General features: G+C 38.5%; 1 protein-coding gene across 2 annotated transcripts in view; it reads right to left on the minus strand.

Moving 5' to 3' along the window:
• Positions 1-701: 701 nt before the first annotated feature.
• RIC8B (RIC8 guanine nucleotide exchange factor B) overlaps positions 702-22,328 on the minus strand; it is a 32,023-nt gene continuing 10,396 nt past the window's right edge. For both annotated transcript variants that reach the window (XM_064420424.1, XM_064420425.1), the window contains exons 3-10: positions 21,025-21,633; positions 18,463-18,557; positions 13,797-13,950; positions 13,392-13,487; positions 10,874-11,018; positions 10,578-10,722; positions 8,681-8,800; positions 702-1,792 (exon numbers count right to left, since the gene is read on the minus strand). In XM_064420424.1, the coding sequence (XP_064276494.1) occupies positions 1,681-1,792; positions 8,681-8,800; positions 10,578-10,722; positions 10,874-11,018; positions 13,392-13,487; positions 13,797-13,950; positions 18,463-18,557; positions 21,025-21,633 (1,476 nt within the window). In that variant the 3' untranslated portion in view covers positions 702-1,680. The remainder of the gene's footprint in view (positions 1,793-8,680; positions 8,801-10,577; positions 10,723-10,873; positions 11,019-13,391; positions 13,488-13,796; positions 13,951-18,462; positions 18,558-21,024; positions 21,634-22,328) is intronic.

Consider the following 22,328-nt stretch of genomic DNA (forward strand, 5'->3'; position numbering starts at 1 on the left):
GTGCTCAACAGCAAGAAGCCCACAACTCCCTCCCCAGCCCCAGCTGACACAAGACAGTTCCTTACTAACAGCACCAGGGAAGTTTTGCTCCTCGGGGAGGGATCACAAGTTCTTTGCACCTGTAGGGTACATACACAATACTTGCCTGTGCTGGGCTCAGAGTAGTCAGGGCATGATGCTAAACCCACAATTACATTTTTCAGACCCAGTTTAGATGCAGCCTAGCACATTTTTTGCTCTTGGACAATTGGCCCTTCCACTTCTGGAGTCATAAAGAAGAGGTATGACATAACATATTACACATGTACCAAGTAAAACATTGCTTTGGCTGGGCAGTGTCCTTTGGAAACACAAACTGAAGCACTGAGAGGACAGCAGTGCATTGTTTTTTTCTTTTCAGTTCTTTTGGAAGACTAAGATCATCTGCAGAAGCTGCTCACATGAGCAACCACAGCACAATTTCATACAAAATCCCCCTCACAGGGTCTTTGAACATAAACCTCCTTAGTTCAGAGAACCAGTGTCAAGTCATAGGAAACAAAGACAAACTGGAGAACCAACACCAACCTCTGAAACATTCCCAGGGAATGGCATGTTTAAGCTGCACAAAATACAGAATTCAAAACTAGAGCATGGATTATTCTTCATGTAATTCATGCTGGGAGAAACACAGAAAGAAATCAAGCAGGCAAAGAGGCACATCAGTGCAGCACGCCTAAAACTTTAATCTTTGTTTTTAAAGAGTACAGAATTGAAAGTGACACTCTCTTCTCCTTTCTACCCTTCCATTCTCTATTCCATTGCTCCCTAAGTTCTCTCTAAGAGGAAATATTTCTTTGTTGATTAGTTTGACTTCCCTTCAAGTGAGGCACAGCAGTTAATCTCCAAAAGCAGGCCCCAATTCAGTGAAACACTGGCACATGCACTCCAGTCCCCTCCCATTCATGGCATCATTTAAGTGCAATTCTTGAACACCATTTTCAATAGGGATGTTTTTACTCACCCAAAGAGGGGAGGAGGAGGTATATTCGTGTGGTCTTAACCAGGGAGGGAGGGAAGACGTACAAAATCCATCATCTTGTTTCCCAATTTAAAGGCAGTTTTAGAAGCAGTCTGTCACTGACACATTGTTAAAATCTTAAATAGCAGCTTAACTGGAGAAGTTTGTAGTAGTAAGAAACCCCAGGGCACTTCAAAAACAGGAGCTTTGAAATCACTGCTCAATGCCAGCTAAAGCAGCCTCATAAGGTCAATCAGACTTCTAAGTCTAAACACCCTCTGCTCCTTATGCCATTAAGTAAACACACTTCATGAATACAATTATATAAAGAGGAAGACTGGCAAGACAATACAAAAGATTATCAAGAATGGGAAAACCTACAGAGTTCAGAAAACAGGATTCTGGAAAATGAAAGTGGACTTTATTTTACACTGTAGGCTTTCACTTTTTATCCTTTTAAAATACATTTAATTTTAAATTAATAAAGATCATAAACTAATAAATTGATATGTTCTCTAAACAGACATAATAAAAATTCAGACATTACAGCACAGGACCCATCATTTAAATATGCCAATAATAGAACAGTTAAAGTGATGCTGGCTAATGTGAGGATAACAGATGTGGCTCTAAGGAGAAGTGTGGATTACAGGAGAACTGAGAGTGAAGCAGGTGATGCCTTAGTCTGAATCTGAGCTCTCTTGCTTGCTGGTCTGGTACTGGCTGACTGCTTCCTCCAAAGGAGCCATTGTCCCATCCGGCCGCACTCCCATTGGCTTTATGAGCTCATCTCTGTGAGGGATTGAAAAAAAGAATCCATATTAGCATGTGCACACATATCAATTCCCATGTGTATAATACAGTCACATACAGTATATTGTTTGGCACATAATGAGCCTTTAAAAGGACGTTATTCCTGCTAAAGCCCTCTGTTTTCAAGAAAAAGGCACAAAAAATCTTCCCAAATAGGTGGGAGGGGAAGAGCAGGACAGATAAAGACTTCATTCATGTAGACTAAACCTACTTAGCCAATTAAAGACACCATGAAAAGTCAGTGCCTAATAAGCTCAAGACAAGGAGCAGGTTCACTGTTTTGGATACACAAACTAGCTTTTCTTCTGAGAATTCTCTAACAGCCAGCTCTTCCTAAAATTTCACCTGCCATTCTGGCTAATATATGCCCAAGCAATTAAAACAATGATTTGATACATATTCATCTTGTTGAAGGAAATAAATCAGTTAAGAGAACAGACTCTGCCTACACTACTACTAGGGGTGTGTTAAGGACTTGCTGATTCATTTAAAAATAGCTGACTGATTCTAATACTATTGCTTTTGTTTGTGGCAGTTTAATTATAGGATTTACAGCCATTTTAATCTCTTCAAAGCTCCAAAGGCCGCTCAGCGGTTAATCCAATTATATCTACTCCAAAAGCTACAGCCTCATCTAAGAGATGATTAATTATTGATTAAGCCAATCAAAAAGTATTAGCAAAGATTTATTTAATCCTTACTTTTTATCACCTCATTTATATGTGGATTATGGCAAAAGCTGTAAGGGCAAAGATAACATTTTGATTTTATGCTGAAAAAAAAGGGAAAATACCTCTAAATATTCAGGAGTCACCTTAAATAAAGGAGCAGAGGTTTGATGTTAATTTACCCCTTGGTTGAAAGGCAGCCCAGTAGAACTGTCAATTTAACATATATCTACCCCCCTCTCAAGCCACGGACAATAAAACTGCAACACTTGGTGGGGAAGCAAAGCCATCTCACCAGTTCTCTGCCTGGTCTGCACTACTACCTTGGCTGACAAAAGGGACAATTCCTTGTACAAAACTGGCAATCAATCCAACCTTGATGCACCCACAGGAACAGCAGAAAAGGCAACATCCAAGTCACATAGCATGCATACGCTAGACACTGTACAGTCAAGATGAAGTTAGATCACATCTTAAAACCAGCAAGATAAATGCAGCTGTTTGTGCAGATGTGACAATCAGATCCTACAGTGATAAACTCACAAATACCACATGAGAAACAATTGCTGTGGCTTGGCTGACCAGGTCTGGTGGGAAGCCTGAGGCCAGGGAAGGAGGTTTGCAAGACCAGGTCAAACAGCACAGGCCAGGCTCTCTCTCAGTGCAGAAGAGGAGGATTCATCTTTAAACAGACTGGAAAGAGTTTGCCATTGCTTCAGGATTGCTAGTGAGTCCCCTTCCTTCTGGCAATGCAATCCATAGTGTGCAGATTCTGCCCAAGTGACAGCACTCAGAAAATCTCTTAAAGATGTGTGGCAAAGACACCTCTGAGCCCTTGAAATCAGATTCAAATGGGCTCAAAACATGAAGACTGCAAATCTGGCATCCAAAGAGAACTATAACCCTGCCTGCTGTAGGGGCTCCCCAAAGGCAAAATTGGAATGCTTTGCAGTTGTGTCTAATAGAAAAGACTTTTTTCCCCACAGAGAAAAAAATCCTATACATCTAAGGTCTTTTTGGTTTTGAAACTTAAAACATCATACAAAACAAGTAACCTCTAAAAGGCAAAACTGCAGCCAAGAAGAACAGAATCATCATTGCTTGCCCTTCAATAAAGCTGAAAGGATCCTAGATTTTTGTTTCAAAAATCCCAAAGTGTACTCTTAAGTGGCAACATTTAATACTATAGCCAGAAGTCAAGGAACAACTTAATTTTCTAGTCATTTACCATTTATTTTTGGTAATAAATGAATTGTAATGTCTAATACACGATAAATAATTTGTGCATGAAATAGGAAAGAGAAACACATGAAAACAAGGTCCCAAGGTCCCTTTATGTGGAGATCTCCCTCTCCTCCCAATAATTCTTAGGACTCTAAATATTGCCAAGAAGTCCCATCTCATTATTTGTCAATTTTAAAGGCAAAGCTCTTTCTCTGAGGCTTCCCTTTTCCAGCCTCACTTTCACATCCCACTTTAGCTTTTGTCTTTAACCATGGGAGCCAGGCTGAGCTCACACTGCATGGAGTAACAAGGATGCTTATCAAGTACCTTTCTCTTCCTGCCTGAGCTTCCTGCTTTGCAAGTCCCTGAGCAGGATGGGAGAGGGCTGGTAGGGGTTTGCTGTTCTCTGCATTAGGAGGCTGAATTCCACACATACTGCCTCAGACAAGTGCTACCCAGTAGAACTGAACTGTGTGATGACAGAAATATGCCAAGCCACCAAAGGAAGAAGGAGGAGAAACAAGGATCAGCCTATTTTGTTTCTAACCACAATCTAGACCTCAGCTGTGCTTTGACACCCTGGGCTACCTGAGGATGTGCTCACTGTCCACAGGGAGAGACAAGGTGGTAAAGAAAGTGCCAGGAACTGACAAGCAGAGCCTCAGAAAACAGGTCACTGTCCAGAAACTGGATGTTTATAGCACATCCATAGGGCAGAACATTGCTGGCCTCAGCCCAGTAGATGGCAGTGGGAATTCTTCCATATGTATGAAGTTCCATACAAGCACACAATGTGTGTATTTATACATGTTTGAACATCCTTAGGTGACCTTCCACGTACTCAAACACATCTTGTAACACTCATTTTTCTAATGCAAATAAAGCATTCTATTCAAGTGTACTTAGGAACACACCATAATTAAACAGTTGGTAAAATGCATTATCTTCTTCCACTTGCAGATCTCCCAAGAGTCCCTTCAAATATATCCATACAAGTTCAGCCTTCCTGCTTGCCATTTAGCTTGATAACGACTCAAAAATCACTGCCTTGCTTTGAAGGGTGGCTCTCTCCTGCCCGCTGTCTGTGCTGCAGGGCAGCACTGCCACACAGAATTAATGATGGTGTCTGTAATCAAACAGCCATCATGTAAACACCAGCCTGCCCCTTTGATAAAACAGCGTCTTGGGGACCTATTCACCTCCTTATAATTGAGTGCCACATAATAGTTCCGATCCTTTCAGGGAACATTATTTTGTTCTATGATTAGAAAGAGGAAGAAAAAAACAAACTCGATGTAGCATTGCCTTCTTCATTGATCCTATGATTAATTTTGTGTTTTTAATGAGTATGGTACCTTATTTAGACAGGTTCTCTTACTTGTTTTGTTGACTTCTGTTCAATGTACAACAAAACCCAAGCTGTGATAATTGGAGACCATTTTATCAGCAAAAGGATTCTTGCTATTAATACAAGGTTGGCTTGGAAAAAGCATCCTGACATTCTAAATTAGTCAATTAATATACAATTCTACCTACCATTTATAATAGAAAAAATGTTAGCATTTTTTCCAGACATTTTAATTAACCGAGTATCTCCAATAATACATTATATGGACAGAATATCCCACAACTCTTGACTTCAGGTGGCTAACTAGATGTTTTGCAAAAAAAAAAAAAAAAAAAAAAAAAAAAAAAAAAAAGAAGGCTGAGCTAAATCCTTGCAGATCATGTGCAGAGGACACTGACTTACAGTCATCAAACAGTTCTCAAAGAGCCAACAAGACACTGCTGCAGACAAAACCTACAGAGTTATATCAGGGCCAAGTTCAGGCATCCAGGATCAGCCTAAGTTGTATATACATCTCCCAAGAAATGCAGTAATCGAGACTTCTCATGTTAATTTATACTTATAATTTGTATATATTTAATTATTTTAAAAAAGTAATCTCACTCGGCCATATTTGATCAAATTACTGATTTCTATAAAAGCCTTTGTAGAATCCAACTCTATGTTAAAATATTGGCACAGGGGAAATGGGTTCATAACGATATTTAGCTTTCCTACAGGTATTTTGAGAAATCAAAACTGGGTGATTAATTTTAATTTAGCCTTGTTGATGGTTGATTGCCTCATGAACAGGCACAAACACCAATAACCTAAAAGAGTAGAAAAGTTTGGGAAGTATGACCTGAAATGACCAAAAGCATCAATCAGTTTTACATGATCTCAAAAAGTTTCTATTTTTCAGTGCCAGTGTTGAAAATAAAAATAAACCTAAAAAGCAAAAATCCACTGGTATACTACAGAGCTAGGAAAAAGATGTCCCTTTGAACTTATAGCTTCAATAAACCTTTACAAAGGGTACAGTGCAAACATTCAGCAGCCATTAATGAAGGCTATAATTTCCCAATGAAGTAGTACTGCCTGGATAATTTGTTTTTCTGAGTTCTCTTACTCAGCCAGTCAAAGTCAAATCTGAAGTGCCTCAGTGACAAACTGGCCTAATTATTCTCATCAGTCAGGGAAGGAAGTTGACAAGTTTGTCAGTCCTTCAACTTTTTTTTTTTTCCATACTTTTCTTCAATAGAAGTGTGGCAGCTCCTTACAGCTTAGCTTCCACTGCTGGGACCATACCAGTGAACTAAGCAAACCTGTTTTGCTGTACATCACACAAGTTTACTCTAAGCTCCTGTTCAGGTTGCATTAAATTATATAAACTTGCTCAAGAGGAGAAGAAGTTGTTTGCTCCTGTTCAACTTCCTCCCCTCTACAAGCAAAGCACTGCATCAAACTGAAGCTGTTGATGGCATATTTCCTTCCTATGATGACAAGAGAGAGAAGCAGAAGCAGGAAACCTGCCACAAGCTCTCTGCCTCAAAGGAAGACTCAAACCCCAGAATCAACCAAAAACTCCAACCAAGCAACCTCTGCTTTGCATCTGTAGGGTGCAAACCAAGGGTAAGAAGTGCATTCCATGTAGATTTAAGTCTGCAAACTCCCAGCACTCCTCAAGCTGGAGGCAGCACAAGTGTCCTATTTCAAAACCATGGAGGGACTCCCACTACTACCAGCATGGCACTAACTCCTCCTTGTATGCAAGACTGGCAACTTCCCACATTGTTTAACATCTGCAGGGCCCACAATTGCACTCAATTACATTCATGAAAAACATCCCACAACCTCCCCATTCCAAGTCTTATTTTCTTTTTCCTTCCTGCCAGCATTTCCTCCTCCTCTATTTTTAGTAAAACAGAGTGTGGGAAGAACAGTGAAATGATTTTATTGATGTTATCACAGCACCTAAAGGGGTCACATCAACAACACTGTCCCACAGTAACCACAATACTAAACAAACAAACAAAAACCCTACCACAGAGTGCCAGCCCTGAAGCAGTGAAAGTGCTATAAAAGAGATTGCAGGTGGATGTAAGGGGCACAGAAAGCTCAAGGTGACAGCAGTGCTGCTGGCCAAGAGGATAAGTGGTGACACAGGGCAGCAGCTGCTCAGTCATTGTCAGCCTGTGGCAGGCACTGCAGCAGGTGCCTCCGACCCTCCAAACTGAAAGGGCTCTTGTGCCACAGTAACCATTGGGAGTTTTTGTGTAATTGCTGCAGCGACAGCAACTGCCTTCAGTCTCAGCTTGTCTGCAGCCTCAATCTTCTTTCAAAGAACGTTTTAGACCATTTAGTAATTTCATTGTGGTACCCTTAATGCTCAGCATCTTAATTCTCTAGCTTAACATAGCAATGATTCAATTTTACAGAGTAGTTCAATTAAGATTACATGTGCATTGCATTTTCTTCTCTTTCCTAAGAAGACTGTGACAAGGTACAGTTGCCTTCCATGCAAATAATGTCAAAAAATATCCAATTACTTCATTGGCTGTCTCAGATCTGTTGTTCTAAGTTCCTTCCCTGCTTTCAATCCTGCCTGTAATTCAGTTTTTAACAGCTAATGTAAAATCCAGATTCTCCTGTATCTTTTGCTATACATCTCTGCTAAGGATTAGGAATAAAGATGTGTTTTGCTGAATTTCTCTCAATAGATCTTGTTAACTGACTATCTATAGACTCTCACAAAACAAGCACATTTCTAGCTGCTGAGTTTTTTCCACATTTGAAGAATAGATGCCCTTAAATATTTACCTCCTACAGCTCAGTTCAATGGCAAATTAGTACCACGTAAGTGTTTCTCAAGAATGTAACTTTACTTAGGAATTAAAAAAAATACAAGCAATCACTCCAATGTGGCTTGAAGTATGGGGAAAGAAAAACCAGTAAATTCTAGGCATATTGAGCTAAAGAGCAAAAAGGCTAGAGATAACAGCACAGGTCCATGTTCTCTCATACACAAAGTTATGAACTGTACATAATACTCTCTGTATCAATACTGTAACACCATTATGTCACACTAAGTCCCCATTTCTTTCATGGCATTACCTTTGTCACATAAAACAAATTACAAAGGCTGATTTGTAATCCAGTCCACACTTAACCTAATCAATCCACAGTAAGTCTTAACTGTAAATTCCCTTTTAATTGCTCCATTATACAATTTATTGTTTCTGACAACAACTATTTTCACACTGTATTTGCTCTTCATATAAGCAGCAGGCATAAGTAATTACAATGAGATGCTGGTGCTCATTAACTTGGGGAAAATAACCATGCTTGTCTTGAGCCTAGATTGTGTCCTGTACTTTAAAAGAAGAAATTCTCTTCATTACCATCAGCCTATCTATTCAGGAGGCAGGTCCACTCATCACCACTTCTTCCCAATTCTGCCCAAAAAAGAGGTTTCTTCTGAAGTCCTGCAACATATCATTCTTTTCTTTGAAGTGCTAAACATTTTATCTGCATTTAAAGTGGTCCTAATCCTACAAAGAAGTAGATTCTAGCACTATTTTGAAGCACTAGACATTAGTAAAGAGTCAGGATACAAGCTGCCTCTCAAAAGCAGCTATAATACAATACCTGGAAAGTTTATCAAACATGTTGACAAGCTTCATAGCTTCATATTCTTTTTGCTCTTCTGTCATTTCATCCATGGGATTGGGCATTGGTTCCTCTAAGTGACCAGTGATAAGGTTAATGCTGGAGGTGAAAAAACAACACAGTTTACATTTCTGCAGGAATAGGTACATTTACTATCTTCTTAACAGCAGGAAACAGGAAGAACTCACAGAAACCATCAAGACTAAAACTGTCTGAACTGCACACAAAAGGTTTTGTTATAAATAGACAAGATTCATATTTATACTGTATTTTCTCATGAATCGTGACTGAATCTTTGTGTGGATTCACTGTACTAACATTGTCAGTGCTCAAAAATGCACAGGCTGGTAGCTTTTGTTGTTGGAACCCAGAGGAGAACAGTTTGAAACCAGGGGAATGATGACGGTAACAACGACAATGTCATTAGTACTAATGACATAAATAGGGAACTGGATGACAGATACATGTCTGAAACTAATTCTGTACAGGCTTAATTTTAAAAATATAGACAGGTTCCAGTTAATTTTCCATTAAATTAGTTGAGTGTTGCCCTTCCATGATGATGATTTTTTTCTCAAACCAGATTAAGTTACTTTGAGCATTTACAAAGCCAGCTTTATTTTCACTGTTAATACAAGTGAACAGTGACACAGATATTGTAACAAAAGCAGAGAAGTAGTTTTAAAGAAAACTTTCAGGGCACATTATCCTTTCAAATATTTTAATCACAGATATTTAACAGCAATATAGAAAATCAGATGCATAAGTCAACTGACAGTTATCTTGAATGCTTCATGTAAGTGTTAGCTTTTAACTAAATGGATGTTATAGTTTTACATATATGCATATAAATGAATGCCAGGCTTTTGAAAGAAGAGCAGAGAGGAAACAGCAAGAAAAAAATCCCTAAATACAGAAATAAAGAGAGACCTCCTGGTTTACAGCTAATTTCTTAGCATAGAAGCAACGTCACTCCTAAGTCTCATACATTTAATCCTGTCCTTTGTTCATGTACTTTAATAGGAATCTTTCAATAAACCACAAGCACCCACCATACACCTAATCATGTCTGTGTAATTGAAGGACAACAGAGTAAAACAGAAGAATAATGTTAACATTTCAGATGTGCACTATCAACAATTTCAGAACATCTTTAAAATGGCATCAAATCCTAGATGTAACATGACAAACTAAAACCTCTAGCATCCAATCAATTACAACTCATAAAAATCAACAGAGCTTCTACATGGTCACTGAATTCTTTAAACAAATATATTGGATTCCTGCTGCATGACTTCTATACAAGTTATTTTGCTCCTCCCTTATTTACGTATGTGACCTACTTGGTTTTTCAGGAAAATATTAGGCAGTCTGAAAAATTCCAAAATCTGAAACTCTGTCAAAATCAAAACTAAACTGACTGGTTTCTCCTTTTTAACAAAGCTCTGGCTAAAACCTTTAGCCATATCTGACACCATACCCCACAAACTTTAGTTAGCGGCTTGGCAAACTTCATGTGAATTCCTCAAAAATCCAGGACAAAACCCATCCTTGCTAAGTTTGCTACTGATTTTTTTTTTCCTATCACTTCCTTAAAAATGTCTTTCCACACTTGAATTTTAAGTAGTTATTCAGATATTAAAGCATTCCCATAGTAACTTTTTTTCTCCCCTGCAACCATATATGACTACATGATAGTCACTATTAGAGGCTGGTTTCTCAATAACTGGACCATGAAATCAGCAGAAGACAGGAGTCAGTAGAAGCACATATCATTGCAAAACTGGCCTCTCTGAAAAAGGTAAAAAAACCCCAAAATTACATCAAAAGAATCCAAAATGCAACAGGATATGTGAAATTGAAAACAATACTATACTTTGGCTTTGCAGATTTGTATTCTTCTGTGTCTGTATCCTCATCATCCGAGTACCAATGATCTCCTCTTCCTCCTGCTAGCAGGCCCCTGGCTGCTAGCAATCCTGCTGCGTTACCATAGCCTGTGTATTTCAACAAGCTGTCCACTGCAAAAAGGGCACACAAATTATTCAGCTGCACTCAGCTACAAAACAAACCCCACCAGAGTGCTACAAGAATTGGGAGTTACGGCAACAGGCAAATATACCAATTACAGCAAGACCTGACACAAAAGGGAGAAGAAAAAGTAATTTTTACCTCTCTCTTTACAAAGAACAAAAAGAAATTCTGCTGCAATTTGCTTTACTCCAAGGTCAACGTGTGTCATAAGGCGCACGAGCTTGTTCCTCACTGTTGTGCCAACTTCAGGACGGTTTGAGACGTCCCTTAATGGGGGCAGTACCTGGCAGCACACAAGAAAGGGAAGAACAGCATAAAATGCATGGAAATATCTTGCAAAACCAATATTTGCAAAAAATGTAGTCAACAGAACAAAGAAATACTCTGTCCTTCAAAAAAAAAAAAAGGCAATAAAAATCAGACAACTATGCTCACATGCATTGATAGTGACTCTTGCTTCTTATTATATTTAAGTTTTCTGGTCTGCCATTTTGGGCAGGAAAATGCTGTCTCAACTGTAGACTTTAAAAATACAATTATTAGGAGTTTATGAGCACAAATGGGTGTCCCAGGAGAGTTGGTCAACAGGCAGCCATAATCTCATGCTCTCTGTTTCTTCTGTTTTCCTCATATATCTTGTAAAAGTACCAGAAATAAGAGTTTAAGGAAGCTCACACTCTTAAAATGCTCTGTAGTTTATACAGAACAATGAGGTGCTTAATGAAAAAGCAGAAAAATAAGTACACTGCAAATTCTACTACTAAATTTCAAAAATGGGCTCTACATAGAGAGGAAACACATACTTCAACCACAAAACACTTTTAAAAGCTCAAGCTAAATTTCAGAAATATTTTGGAGAAATCACTACTTAACATTTCCTCAAATACACTATTTTCTCATTAGAGGTAATTAATATTGTATTACGCAGGTAATGCAGGAATGATGCAAACTAACTTGTGCCTCCTTATGTGGATGCCTTCAGAGTAAAAAATCTATGTAAATATTTTCACATTCAAAGGATATATAATATGATCTGCAAATAAATCTGGGCTATAATATGAAATATTTAATTATCTGAAGACTCTAATAATAAGAATTATGGATCTTCAATATTTTATTAGGGAATGAAACTAAGCGTGTCACTATCATAAGAAATTGCAAGTCCTTTGTTTTCTAGGAGTCTAATGTAAAGTGTCACGTCCTTTGCAAAATTACAGCACAATTACTACTGAAATTGGACTCACTGGGAACTGATCCTTACATGAATGCTACAGTATTGACTGCTTTGGATAAAACAGACCCTGTCTTTTTCAAACCAAGCATTCAAACAATTAGCAAAAACATTTTACTTTGTCCCTGCTTACTCCCCCCAATGGGGATAGTACCATGACTGCCATTTCCCAGTGTGTTGTAAGAATGAATTAATGTTTTTAGAGTACTCTAATACTAATACAGTGATGAGTGCCATAGGACAGTCCATGAGGAAATCAATCATCCTGTCTTCAGATCACAATTTGAATAGCACACAATAAATAAAGCCCAAGGCCAGAACTTAACAATGAGAGTAATTCAAAATATCAAACATCCAGTCATGCAGTTAGCAACATCCATCCATTCTCTGCACTATATGAGGCAGTGGTCCTGTGGCAGGAGTCAGCATGCAATTATATCCTGACATTGAGATGCCCAGATGTCGTAAAAACATGCAGACAACCTCATTTTCTAGCTTCTGTACACTTGGCTCTGCAACTTTTTTTTTTTTTTTTGAAGCTAACAGATCAGCAAAGTATCCTAGAAACTAGCTGCTGTGAACAAAAACAAACAACCAACAAGAACAAGTTTCTTAAATTCCTCAAAAACACTTTTCTGGTATAGATGAAAGAGGCAGAAAATATATGCTCATCTTCATTTTAAATTCCATTTATGAACTCAGGCACAGCTTTGATCTGGGAGCAGCATCTAGGATGCAACTCAAAAGTCACTGCGGCTTAGGATGAGGACAGCGGAAACTAGAGGAGCAATTTCTTTCTTGTGCTCATCTTTTAACTTTCCACTTGACCTCAGGAAAAGCAGCAAAACAAATAGAAAACACCACACTCAACCACCAAGCTACACAGATCCTTCAGGTCATGGCACAGAAATCTTCTTCCCTGTTAAAAGCCACAGTCCATACTGTAATAAAGAGTTCTTATAAGAGACAAAGTGATGAAGTGTGCCCCTGTCCAGGGACACTTTCACTCTGACAGGACAGCTGATACACACTGGTACACAAGTCTTAATCCAAACAACTTGTTCCTGCTGAGGTGAAACTAAACCTCAAGCAGAACCCATCAAATCACCTGTATTCTCACTTGCCACCACACAGCTTTGCAAAGTCTAATTAACTGCACTGAAATGTTTCTTATTTGCTGAGTGTAAGGCAACAGACCTTTTTACCCATCTCATAAGATCCACGGTGACTCACATTCACACAGCTTTACAATATCCCTGATGTTATTATTTAACAGCTCTACAAAATGTATCATGGAACTCAGGCCATAATATCCATTGATTTATGTGACTGAAAAATTATTTCTACAGCACTGTCCTGCACTGATGTACAAACCTGCAAGTTCATCACTAGCTTCAAACGCAAATTTTGATTAATTTTACCTACCTGAGCCTTGATAAACTTCCTGATGTTCCTGTGAGTTCGGCAGCATTCAGTTAATAAACTGAGAACTGGAGTCAGACCTTCTCTGTAGCTGCTTCCCTAAAATAAAACCAAATACAAATAAAACATTTTAAGAGCAAACTTTCTTTTTCAGATTCTATGAATGCTTCAATAGTTCTATATGAGAGCCAAAATATGAACTTTACGTCAAGAGCCACATGTTCACCCTCAGACACACAGCAAACAGCTTCAAGGTATTCACAGGAATTTGGAGGTGTTTCACAGTTTAGTAGGACATCCACATTTATGCTAAGTACTGGCTGAAAGATTTATACAAAACTTGATATATGTGCACTTTTTGCCTTAGTGAAAGAAGCCCCTTTTGTGAAAAATCCCTACAGTCCATACCTTGTCTATTCTCTTCTCCATGAAATCCAGTAAAATCTGAATAGCTCCCATATTCATACCATTGTATTTTATATCTGTTTCCTCTTGGGACGACGGGTTAATAAGAACATCCAAGCAAGAAACAGGAACATTGCTTAAGAGGTTGATTGCATTGCTGAAACAGATTTCAAAAATCCATTATTCATTTGGAAGAAAGAATTAAAAACAGAGTACAACTCACCATAAACTGCTTGTACAACTGCAATCAAAGAGAGGCCCTACAACTGAAACAATGCTTTATTTTCTCCTCTCTGGGTTTTAAAGAAGGTGGCCTGCATTATCGCCTGAGCGCTGACTCTTGGAACAAACAAGGAAAAAGAAAGACAAAAAGTTCCAAAAGCAGCAGTGCAGGATTACTTCCAGCCCCCACAGTATCTCATCCCATGGATAAGGCACAGCTTCCAGCAGCAAGCTACAGCAGCTGATCTTGCAGGACAGCAGGGGGAACTCTCACATCGATTTGCAGTAGAGTTTTTTCCTCCTTGAAACTTAAAACATTTTACCATACATCCACATTACCAACATTAGTGTGGCAAAATACAATATGGACAATATTTCCTCCTGCTGTAAGAGGGGGGCAAAGTGGCCTTTTCTTAGGTCCCCTGAAATATATTTGTTTTTATTTAGCTTGCAGTATATATATGAAATACAGAAGGCTTTTAACACATTAAAAAAAGACTCAGTTTATTTACCAAGCACTACCCTTCAGTAACTGGATGTGTTCTCATTCTAGGACACAAAGAGGAGCGTTTCAAAAGAGCCATTAAATTATTTCAATTAGGCCACAGGGTCCCTCCCTCCTCTTCAATGAGTAAGGTGGGACTTACTTTGCAAGGGTCTCTTGCAGGGTACACATGCCTTGAGTTTGCTATCTACCCTGTTCTCACTGTACAGGCTTGGGCTTGTACTGTTCCTGAACACTGGGAGAAATTAGGCAGATGCTGCAAAAATTAGAATTCCGTCATTATTTACTTGCTGACATCCAACTAAACTTATAATGGATGTATTTAGAAATAGCACAAAAACTATTCAGGTTCACCCGTGCAGACCTCAAAGCTATCAATGAACCAATGAGCACTCATGTTTCAAGGACCGGTGAAGTGTTCCAAGAATGGAGAAAACTTTTCAAACAACTTCATTTAAGACTTTTAATAATTTCTACTTAGAAGCTACCCTCTGTTTCTAAGTTATTAATACAATTCTAACAAAGAATTAGCAAAAGAGAAAGCCAACCATGGCTATCAGACCATAACAGGATTTCTAACAAATGTGCTGGTTCTGGTTTGATCAGACTGGGTGGCTGTTCCACACTGTGCCATCTCCTTTTGCTCTTTTAGTAATTGAAATTCAGACCACTATTACTTTTGGGAACGCCTGTTCTCTTTGTTTTGTTTCTAAATCCTGCTCAAGATATGTCCTTTATATCACGGAAGTTATTCCTCTTCAATAATTCAGGAATAGTCAGAAACAAAACAGAAGAAATTCAACAAATATTTGATGGCTTGAGGCCTTTCATCAAAAGTTCTCTTTTTACCAGTTTCTTATTAAACAACCAAGTTCCCAAACACCTACAAAATTAATTTTCTGGATCACTGTGCCTGAGCTATTCTTTTCAATAAATGAAGCCCGGCTTTCTGATCTTTGTCACTCCACTGACAGTTTTATTTGTGGCAGAGGAGTGTATGAAATTCTCCAGCTACCAGGAAGTCAGTGACTATGCACAGATACGCACAATAGTGTTTGCATTCCTACTCCAGGGGGTAGAAATACTGCGTATATTACTCTCCCCTTTTTGGCTTCCTACAGATCATTAATCACTGGGACATGACATCTACCCACTCATGCTCCCAGCCCCCTCCTGATATGCAAATTCAGAAGCAAAGGCCTATTTAGAGCCAGTGAATGCCTTGATTAAAACCTTGTTAGTGGACAAAAATGGCACTCACTCTAACATGTGATGCTTTAAGTTGTTCATATTCAAACATTAAGCAATGCCGCAAGAGAATCACAACGACAATGTGGGTACTAAAGTAGTTAAGATATTTTATGGCTAACTTCTGCTTTTTTATTAGAAATAGTCACACTGACAATCAGTACATCGTGGCTCAGGGCATGCGTCCAACACTCACTGTTCACCTAAAATAAATCCTCAGCTTACACATTCATAGCACAGGCATTCAAACGATGTGCTGTAACAGGCTGCCCAAACCTTTCACTGAAGCATCTTAGGTCCTGCAGATTTACAAACTTAGGGAAGTGCAGGTGATCAGCAATCTTAAGAAATATATTTATATCTCCCTGATGCTTCATACCGTTTATTCTGCATTCACAGTGTTTGTATTTCATTTTATTTTTAACACAGTTTTCACAATTGCCTTAGTGGTAGGTTCCAGGAAGAAAGCAGAGCTGGAAGTTGTGCTCTGCTCTCTGACTCTCACTTCATCTCTAGCAATAAAGATTTCACAGTCAGAGTCCAGCATGCTGAATGGCCCAAACGACGACACAGGCCTCTCTCTTTTAGCTACATACTGCTAACAACAGTTTACTCATTTGTTAGTGCAGCTCCTATCAGGAATTGAGTTTTGCTTCTCCAAATAGATCAGGGGACTGAAGTGGGGCCCTTTGATGCAGGCCCCAATCCCTTTGAGGATTTGCAGGGGCATTACTTCTGAGTATAGCTTCTCTATTCCAGAGCTGCCTTGTCATGAACAGTCTTGGTGGAAAAGTGTATCCAATTATTCAGCTTTTATTGCATCCTTGAAAGCATTCAAAGACACAACTCAGGTTCAACAAAAAGGCTGAAATATTTGAATTGCAGCAGTCAAATCCTGCATGGTGCTCTTGCAGCACATAAATCAAGATCAAATACCACAAGCAATGATGCTATACTTGCATTCTCATTACTCTTCAGCTAACTTAACCAGCTACAGTTTGCTAACTGAGGGACAAAGTTGTTTTCTCAGCACAGCAGAAAGACTAATGCAGTGCTACACTGAGTCTCTGCTGGAGAAGGGGGAACAGCTGCCTTGATACAAGGCAGTGATGTGTGTCCTCATTTCTTTCCTGCTTCCACCTCTCAGAATTATGGAGAACCTTTGCTTTGACTTGGTGTCCATAAGGCCCAAGTGGGCAGCATTACTACAAAAAAATCTCCTTTGACACCAAAAAAAGCAAGGACAAATCACACCAACACTACATCATCTTCACAGCTGCCTACTTCTTTATATAAACCCCTTTCTGGATCTCAGCTGCAAGTGTGTGCAAAAGCTAAAACCAAAAGGACCTGCAAAACTTGTATCCTTTTGCAATAGCACAAGACAATTAAATTTTACAGGGTGATATATTTAACAGGGTGATCAGATTAGTCAGATTTCTGGACAAAGGAACAGATCTTGGGAAGAGCATCAGCTGTATAATAGTTCTTGTAACTCTAATTGTTGACTTTATCCAAAACTTTTAAATTCTCCCAGCAGTAGGGATTTTATTCCTGCCAGTCCCTCCCTTAAAGAAGGCTGAGAGCACAAAGCACCCACCATGAGCAGCAGCAAAGAAAAAACACTAACTGCCCTTTAGGATACAGCACTACCTTCAGGCATGGCAACTACTGCAGCAGTATCCTAAATTATTCCAAACTAGTCTGCACCAACGGAGAAGGACTCTGAAGTAGGATTTTTGTGTTAACCTCCTAAGACTGTTGATCTCTAAGAGCTTTCCAAGATTTTCATCAAGGTCATTTAACACTTTCAAGACTGCTGGGTATGAAAAGCTGTATCCCTCTTCCTGGAGACTGGCTCAGAAGACCTAGAGATCCTACAGTCAGATATGCAGATGTCTCTGAAGAAGAAAATGGCAACATTTCAGTGCTAAGGGAACCTACTGTACTGTCAGGCCCAGTGAACAGCTGACCTACTGGGTAAAAATAAGGGTGCCATAGAGAAAGAACAGTAACACTAAATAAAGACCCACCACCTCACCACAAATAATCTGAATTTTGATTGAATTACTGGCTGCCAATATAGAACAGTTGGGTGCAGCACTGAGGAAAAAAAACAAAACAAAACAAACCACACACTTAAAACTGTGTGATTCACTCATCTTTGAAAAAAATATTATTAACAAGGAAAATTATTGGTACTTCCAATAAAGCAGACTAGAACTATTAGGATAAAATATCAGGTTGTTACTTCCATCCCAATTCCTCAGAACTACAAAATTTACATATAGAAATCTCAAAATGTAGTGTTTCCATTAGTTTTACTATGCCAAACAGCAGAAGTTGCATTCCACTTCAATTTGAACTACATTTACAACTTCTGTATGTATTTTCATCCTCAGATACACACACATGAACGCAAAACCAAAATTTAAAAAAGGTGAGCTTCATTATCAGTGATAGAAAATAACAATCTTGCCAGCCACCTTCTCTCTGGAAAACTGGATATGCTTAAACAATGTTTGAGGAAAACAGCTTTCATCAAAAAAAGATTAACAACATTAACTCAAAATAAATAAAGTTTTCATTGTTTCTCAGACTTTTACTTTAGATTTTAGGCAAAGTAATTTCTACATAGAAAAACCAACCAAACAAAAACCTTTTAACATAGATTGGTTCTGCAATTCTACCAACCTGTGCAACTCTTCAGTTTTTTCTTCAGTAGGGCCCGTGGTTAATAAGCAATGTCGAAGGATGGCAGCCATGTAACGAAATTGATGAGATTCATTCTATATAAATATAAATTATGAAGATATTTTTTCATTTTGAAGATTGTAAGTAAGGCTTTCAGGTCACTAGAATAATAAAAGTTAAAGATGGAAAATACCTATTAGATCATAGCATCCATCCCTATCAATAAAAGGACTGTACCTTAGTTTCACTGAATGCTTAATACTGCATAACTCTCATAAGCTGACTTTGAACTAGGCCTTGTAAAACCCACTGGGGAGGTTTTTCAGTTAAATCAGCCTTCATTAGTAGAAAAACCAGTTACAAATATTTGCTCAATTCCATACCACTATTCCTAACACACCACCCTCTTACTTCCTGTATTTACACCAGGCCACCTCTTCACCCATTTAGATTATGCCTGTTCTTCATTTAATTTGTCTTCTCCTCATTTAGGCCTTTTACTGCCAAGTTTCATTCCTGCCACCCAGTCTGTCTCTTTTTTCTAAATCCCTTGATACTTCTCTCCTCCATTCCATCAATAACTCCTCAGCAACCTTATTTGCCCTACCTTTTCTTCTCTCCAAGCAATCCCCCCTTCCAATCTCCCACCAGACAGCAGCCCACAATAGTACACCAGTAACTGCAACCATTTAACTCTGAATCATTGTCCTCACTCTTTTTCAACAGCTCTTCTTGGCATATGTTCTGGAGTGTTTGACCTGGCACAAAGCACCCAATGCATCTTTTGTAGCATCAGCACCAAAATCTGCCAAGTGTACCATCTGCAGCTCTTGTCTGGCTTTGCTACTTTGAAACCATCTCCAGTCATCAAATACTGGTGTTTCAAATGGCTCTCTCCACATTAGGATAGATCTTGTTTAGCTTTCCACCCACATGCCCAACCTCTCTGCTCTCCTTTTATTTTCCATGTGTTCTGCTGTTTGGAATTTCTTCAAACTCTGTGTCTTCAGCCCACTTGATTAACATGCATTAAAATTGCCATTGGAATATTCACTAAGCAGAATGTCACCTAACATATCTGGCTAACAGATAACATCCACTAAGAAGTTCAATTTAAAAATTCTCTGCTTTTAGGAATTTCTAGTAAGGAGTTATTATCTAAGCTTCATCTCAAAATGCAAATAAGCTTCTCCCGCCCTGGGATTTCTTAAACTCTCATTAAAAAACAAAAAACAAAAAAGGCTACATGCATGCTCAGGATATTAAGAAGGAAAAGACAGCAAGGTGGGCTTTTCATCTCTCCAGATTCAGTATTTTGTAAAAGTAAATCAACTTCCAGATATCAAGAGCTTATCTCTCAAGAGGTGAACATGTAATACAGTTTCTTTTTCCAACTTTCCATATAACTATGTTACATGCTTTTTTACATCCAGAACAATCACTTGTCTATACAAAGAACTTTGACAAAGTTAAAGACACTTTTAATAATGGTCTAAGTCAGAAATATAAACAGAAGAAAGAAACCTCACTTTCTTTATATTTCCTTGAAACCCAAATATTAGCTTTTCTGACCCCTCCAACACTTCACCTTAAATTTCAGGATTTCTTATTCTGCATATCCTTGAGACATTAAAGCAAAGAATAAAGTTCCAACTTTGCTCAAGTTTTACATTCCATAATTAATATCTGATTTGCTGTTTAGTCAAATGCATTAAAAAGAACAATTATTTGCAAGTTTTAATTACTGTAGAATTTTGATCAGCTTTATATACTGCATATTTACTACGTCCAGTGGAAAGTAACTAACACTGTTCTAGAGACTATGATGTGGACTATAAAGAAAGGTTCCCTATATAATTCTCCTGCTTTAGTAGAGACTCAGATTATTCAGAAAAGTTACCCTTGTAATTTCTAAATTTAAGGATGTCACACATAGGAAGCTTATTTATGAAAGGAAAAAAAAAAAAGATCTGACATAATAATGAAAGCAAACCAAGAAAAACGTTATTCATAAAACATAACAATGAAAGTGTATTTTGTTCTTGTACTTGATCTCATCTAAAAAGATAATGTTGAAGTCCAAAGCTGGGGTTGGGAGGATGGGACAAAGATATTAACAACAGTGGCACTCTTTCATCAGAGTTATTTGTTAAAAATGAGAGTTGATGCACTTATCCTGCAACAGAGAAAAACTAGGGAGTTCTCTCAGCTCTATCCATTGCTCTATTGCCATAGTCCACAACCTCCAGAGATGCAACCATCTGGTACACTTAGATAAAGAAGTTTTTCCTAGCCAGCTAATTATTAGTGAACAACATTTATTTTCTATTTGAAATCTAAGAATTTTATGGAATAGTATTTTTTGCATTTTTGTATTCCAAAACATACAGTTTAAAGTTGCATTAGGCAAGCCAAGCAGTTCTCCCAATACACAGAAAATGTATGGATAAGATTTTCTGCCCAAGTCATAAGAGGAACAGCAACTGCCTCCTGTGTATCTACCCACTGGTTCTTGCAGGCTAAACAAAATCAATTGAAAAAAGCACTTCAGCTAAGCCTTACCTTGCTGTGGACATTCCAACTGTCAAGTGTTACATTAAAGAGAGCCTTTAGTGCCTCAATGGCACAATCTGTCTCTTGCAAAGAGAGAGGAGGCCTGTCACGATCTTCTGCTGCCTTATATTCTTCTGTCCATCTTACACTCAGAGAACTCTCCAAAGCCTGAGTCAAAACCTGCACCCCTTGTAGCTCCTGGCGCAACTGTGCTCTAATATCTGTGTGCAGAAGTGACAAGAGGAAGAGGAGACGCAAATCAAAGCATTTAATGTCATCAACAAGCTGCCGGTCCTTACATTTCTGCAGAAGATTGCAGAGCATTGCTGCAAGATTCAGTTCCAAACTGAGCTTCTGTGCAACTGAACTATTAAAAATTATGTTACAGAGGCATTTTAAGGCTTCTACTATCACAGGAAATTCAGATACTCTCTCCAGTGGATCTTCCACAGTGTCCAGCTTTGCTAGCTTCATGAGGATCTGCATGTTCCTCTTTGTGGTTACAGGCACTAAAACCTTCTTGTCCCTGGAGAGAATCCGGAGGGCCTCCAGGCAGGCAACTTGACATGAAGTTTTTGTGTCCTTTTCAAGGATGTTTAGAATTCCCTCACACAGTTTCTAGGCAAACAAAACAAAGAAAAAGGGAACAGCTTTAGTGTCAAAATATTGGTGGCAATAACTACTTTGCCAAGCTTCCATATACCTTTTGAGGTTTTATCTGACTTGAGAAACTAGGTATTGCACATTAGCGCTTCAAAATATGTACTGTTACCAAAGGCCTCCAGAGAGCACCAAAAGCAGCTTCTCTCATGGGCACAATCCAAATACATCAACATTTGCAGAAGCATTAAGTCAAAATGGCAGCTTTACCCACCACTGCCAGTTACAGTATCAGGACTAAAAACTCCAGAAGAATAACAAAGCTAGAGAGAAGTGAAAGCAAAATTATGTCCAAGTACAACAGTCACACCTACAGCACCTACAGAATTTTAAGTTAAGGTTGTTTCAGTCAGGAGGCTGGGAGAAAAGAAACCAAAATAACTTCTACCTAACATACAAGGATTAGTACTCCACGTTTGGTAACACCTGTAATTTATGTGGCCTCTTCAACCTAATCGACATATTTCTCCCATTTTAAGTACAACTCTCAGAAATAACACCTCTGACACAGAAACATAATGTATTTTTCCTTGAAGATAGTCTGTAGCAGTTTTACCAAACCAGCAAAGCTGCTGCTTTATCAACACAGATTGTTCTTGACATCAAAATAGTTCACAGATTCCTTATACCAACAGGACTGCAGGGGTAAATAA

Source organism: Passer domesticus, chromosome 5 (assembly GCF_036417665.1).
Source record: "Passer domesticus isolate bPasDom1 chromosome 5, bPasDom1.hap1, whole genome shotgun sequence".
Classification (NCBI taxonomy): Eukaryota; Metazoa; Chordata; class Aves; order Passeriformes; family Passeridae; genus Passer; species Passer domesticus.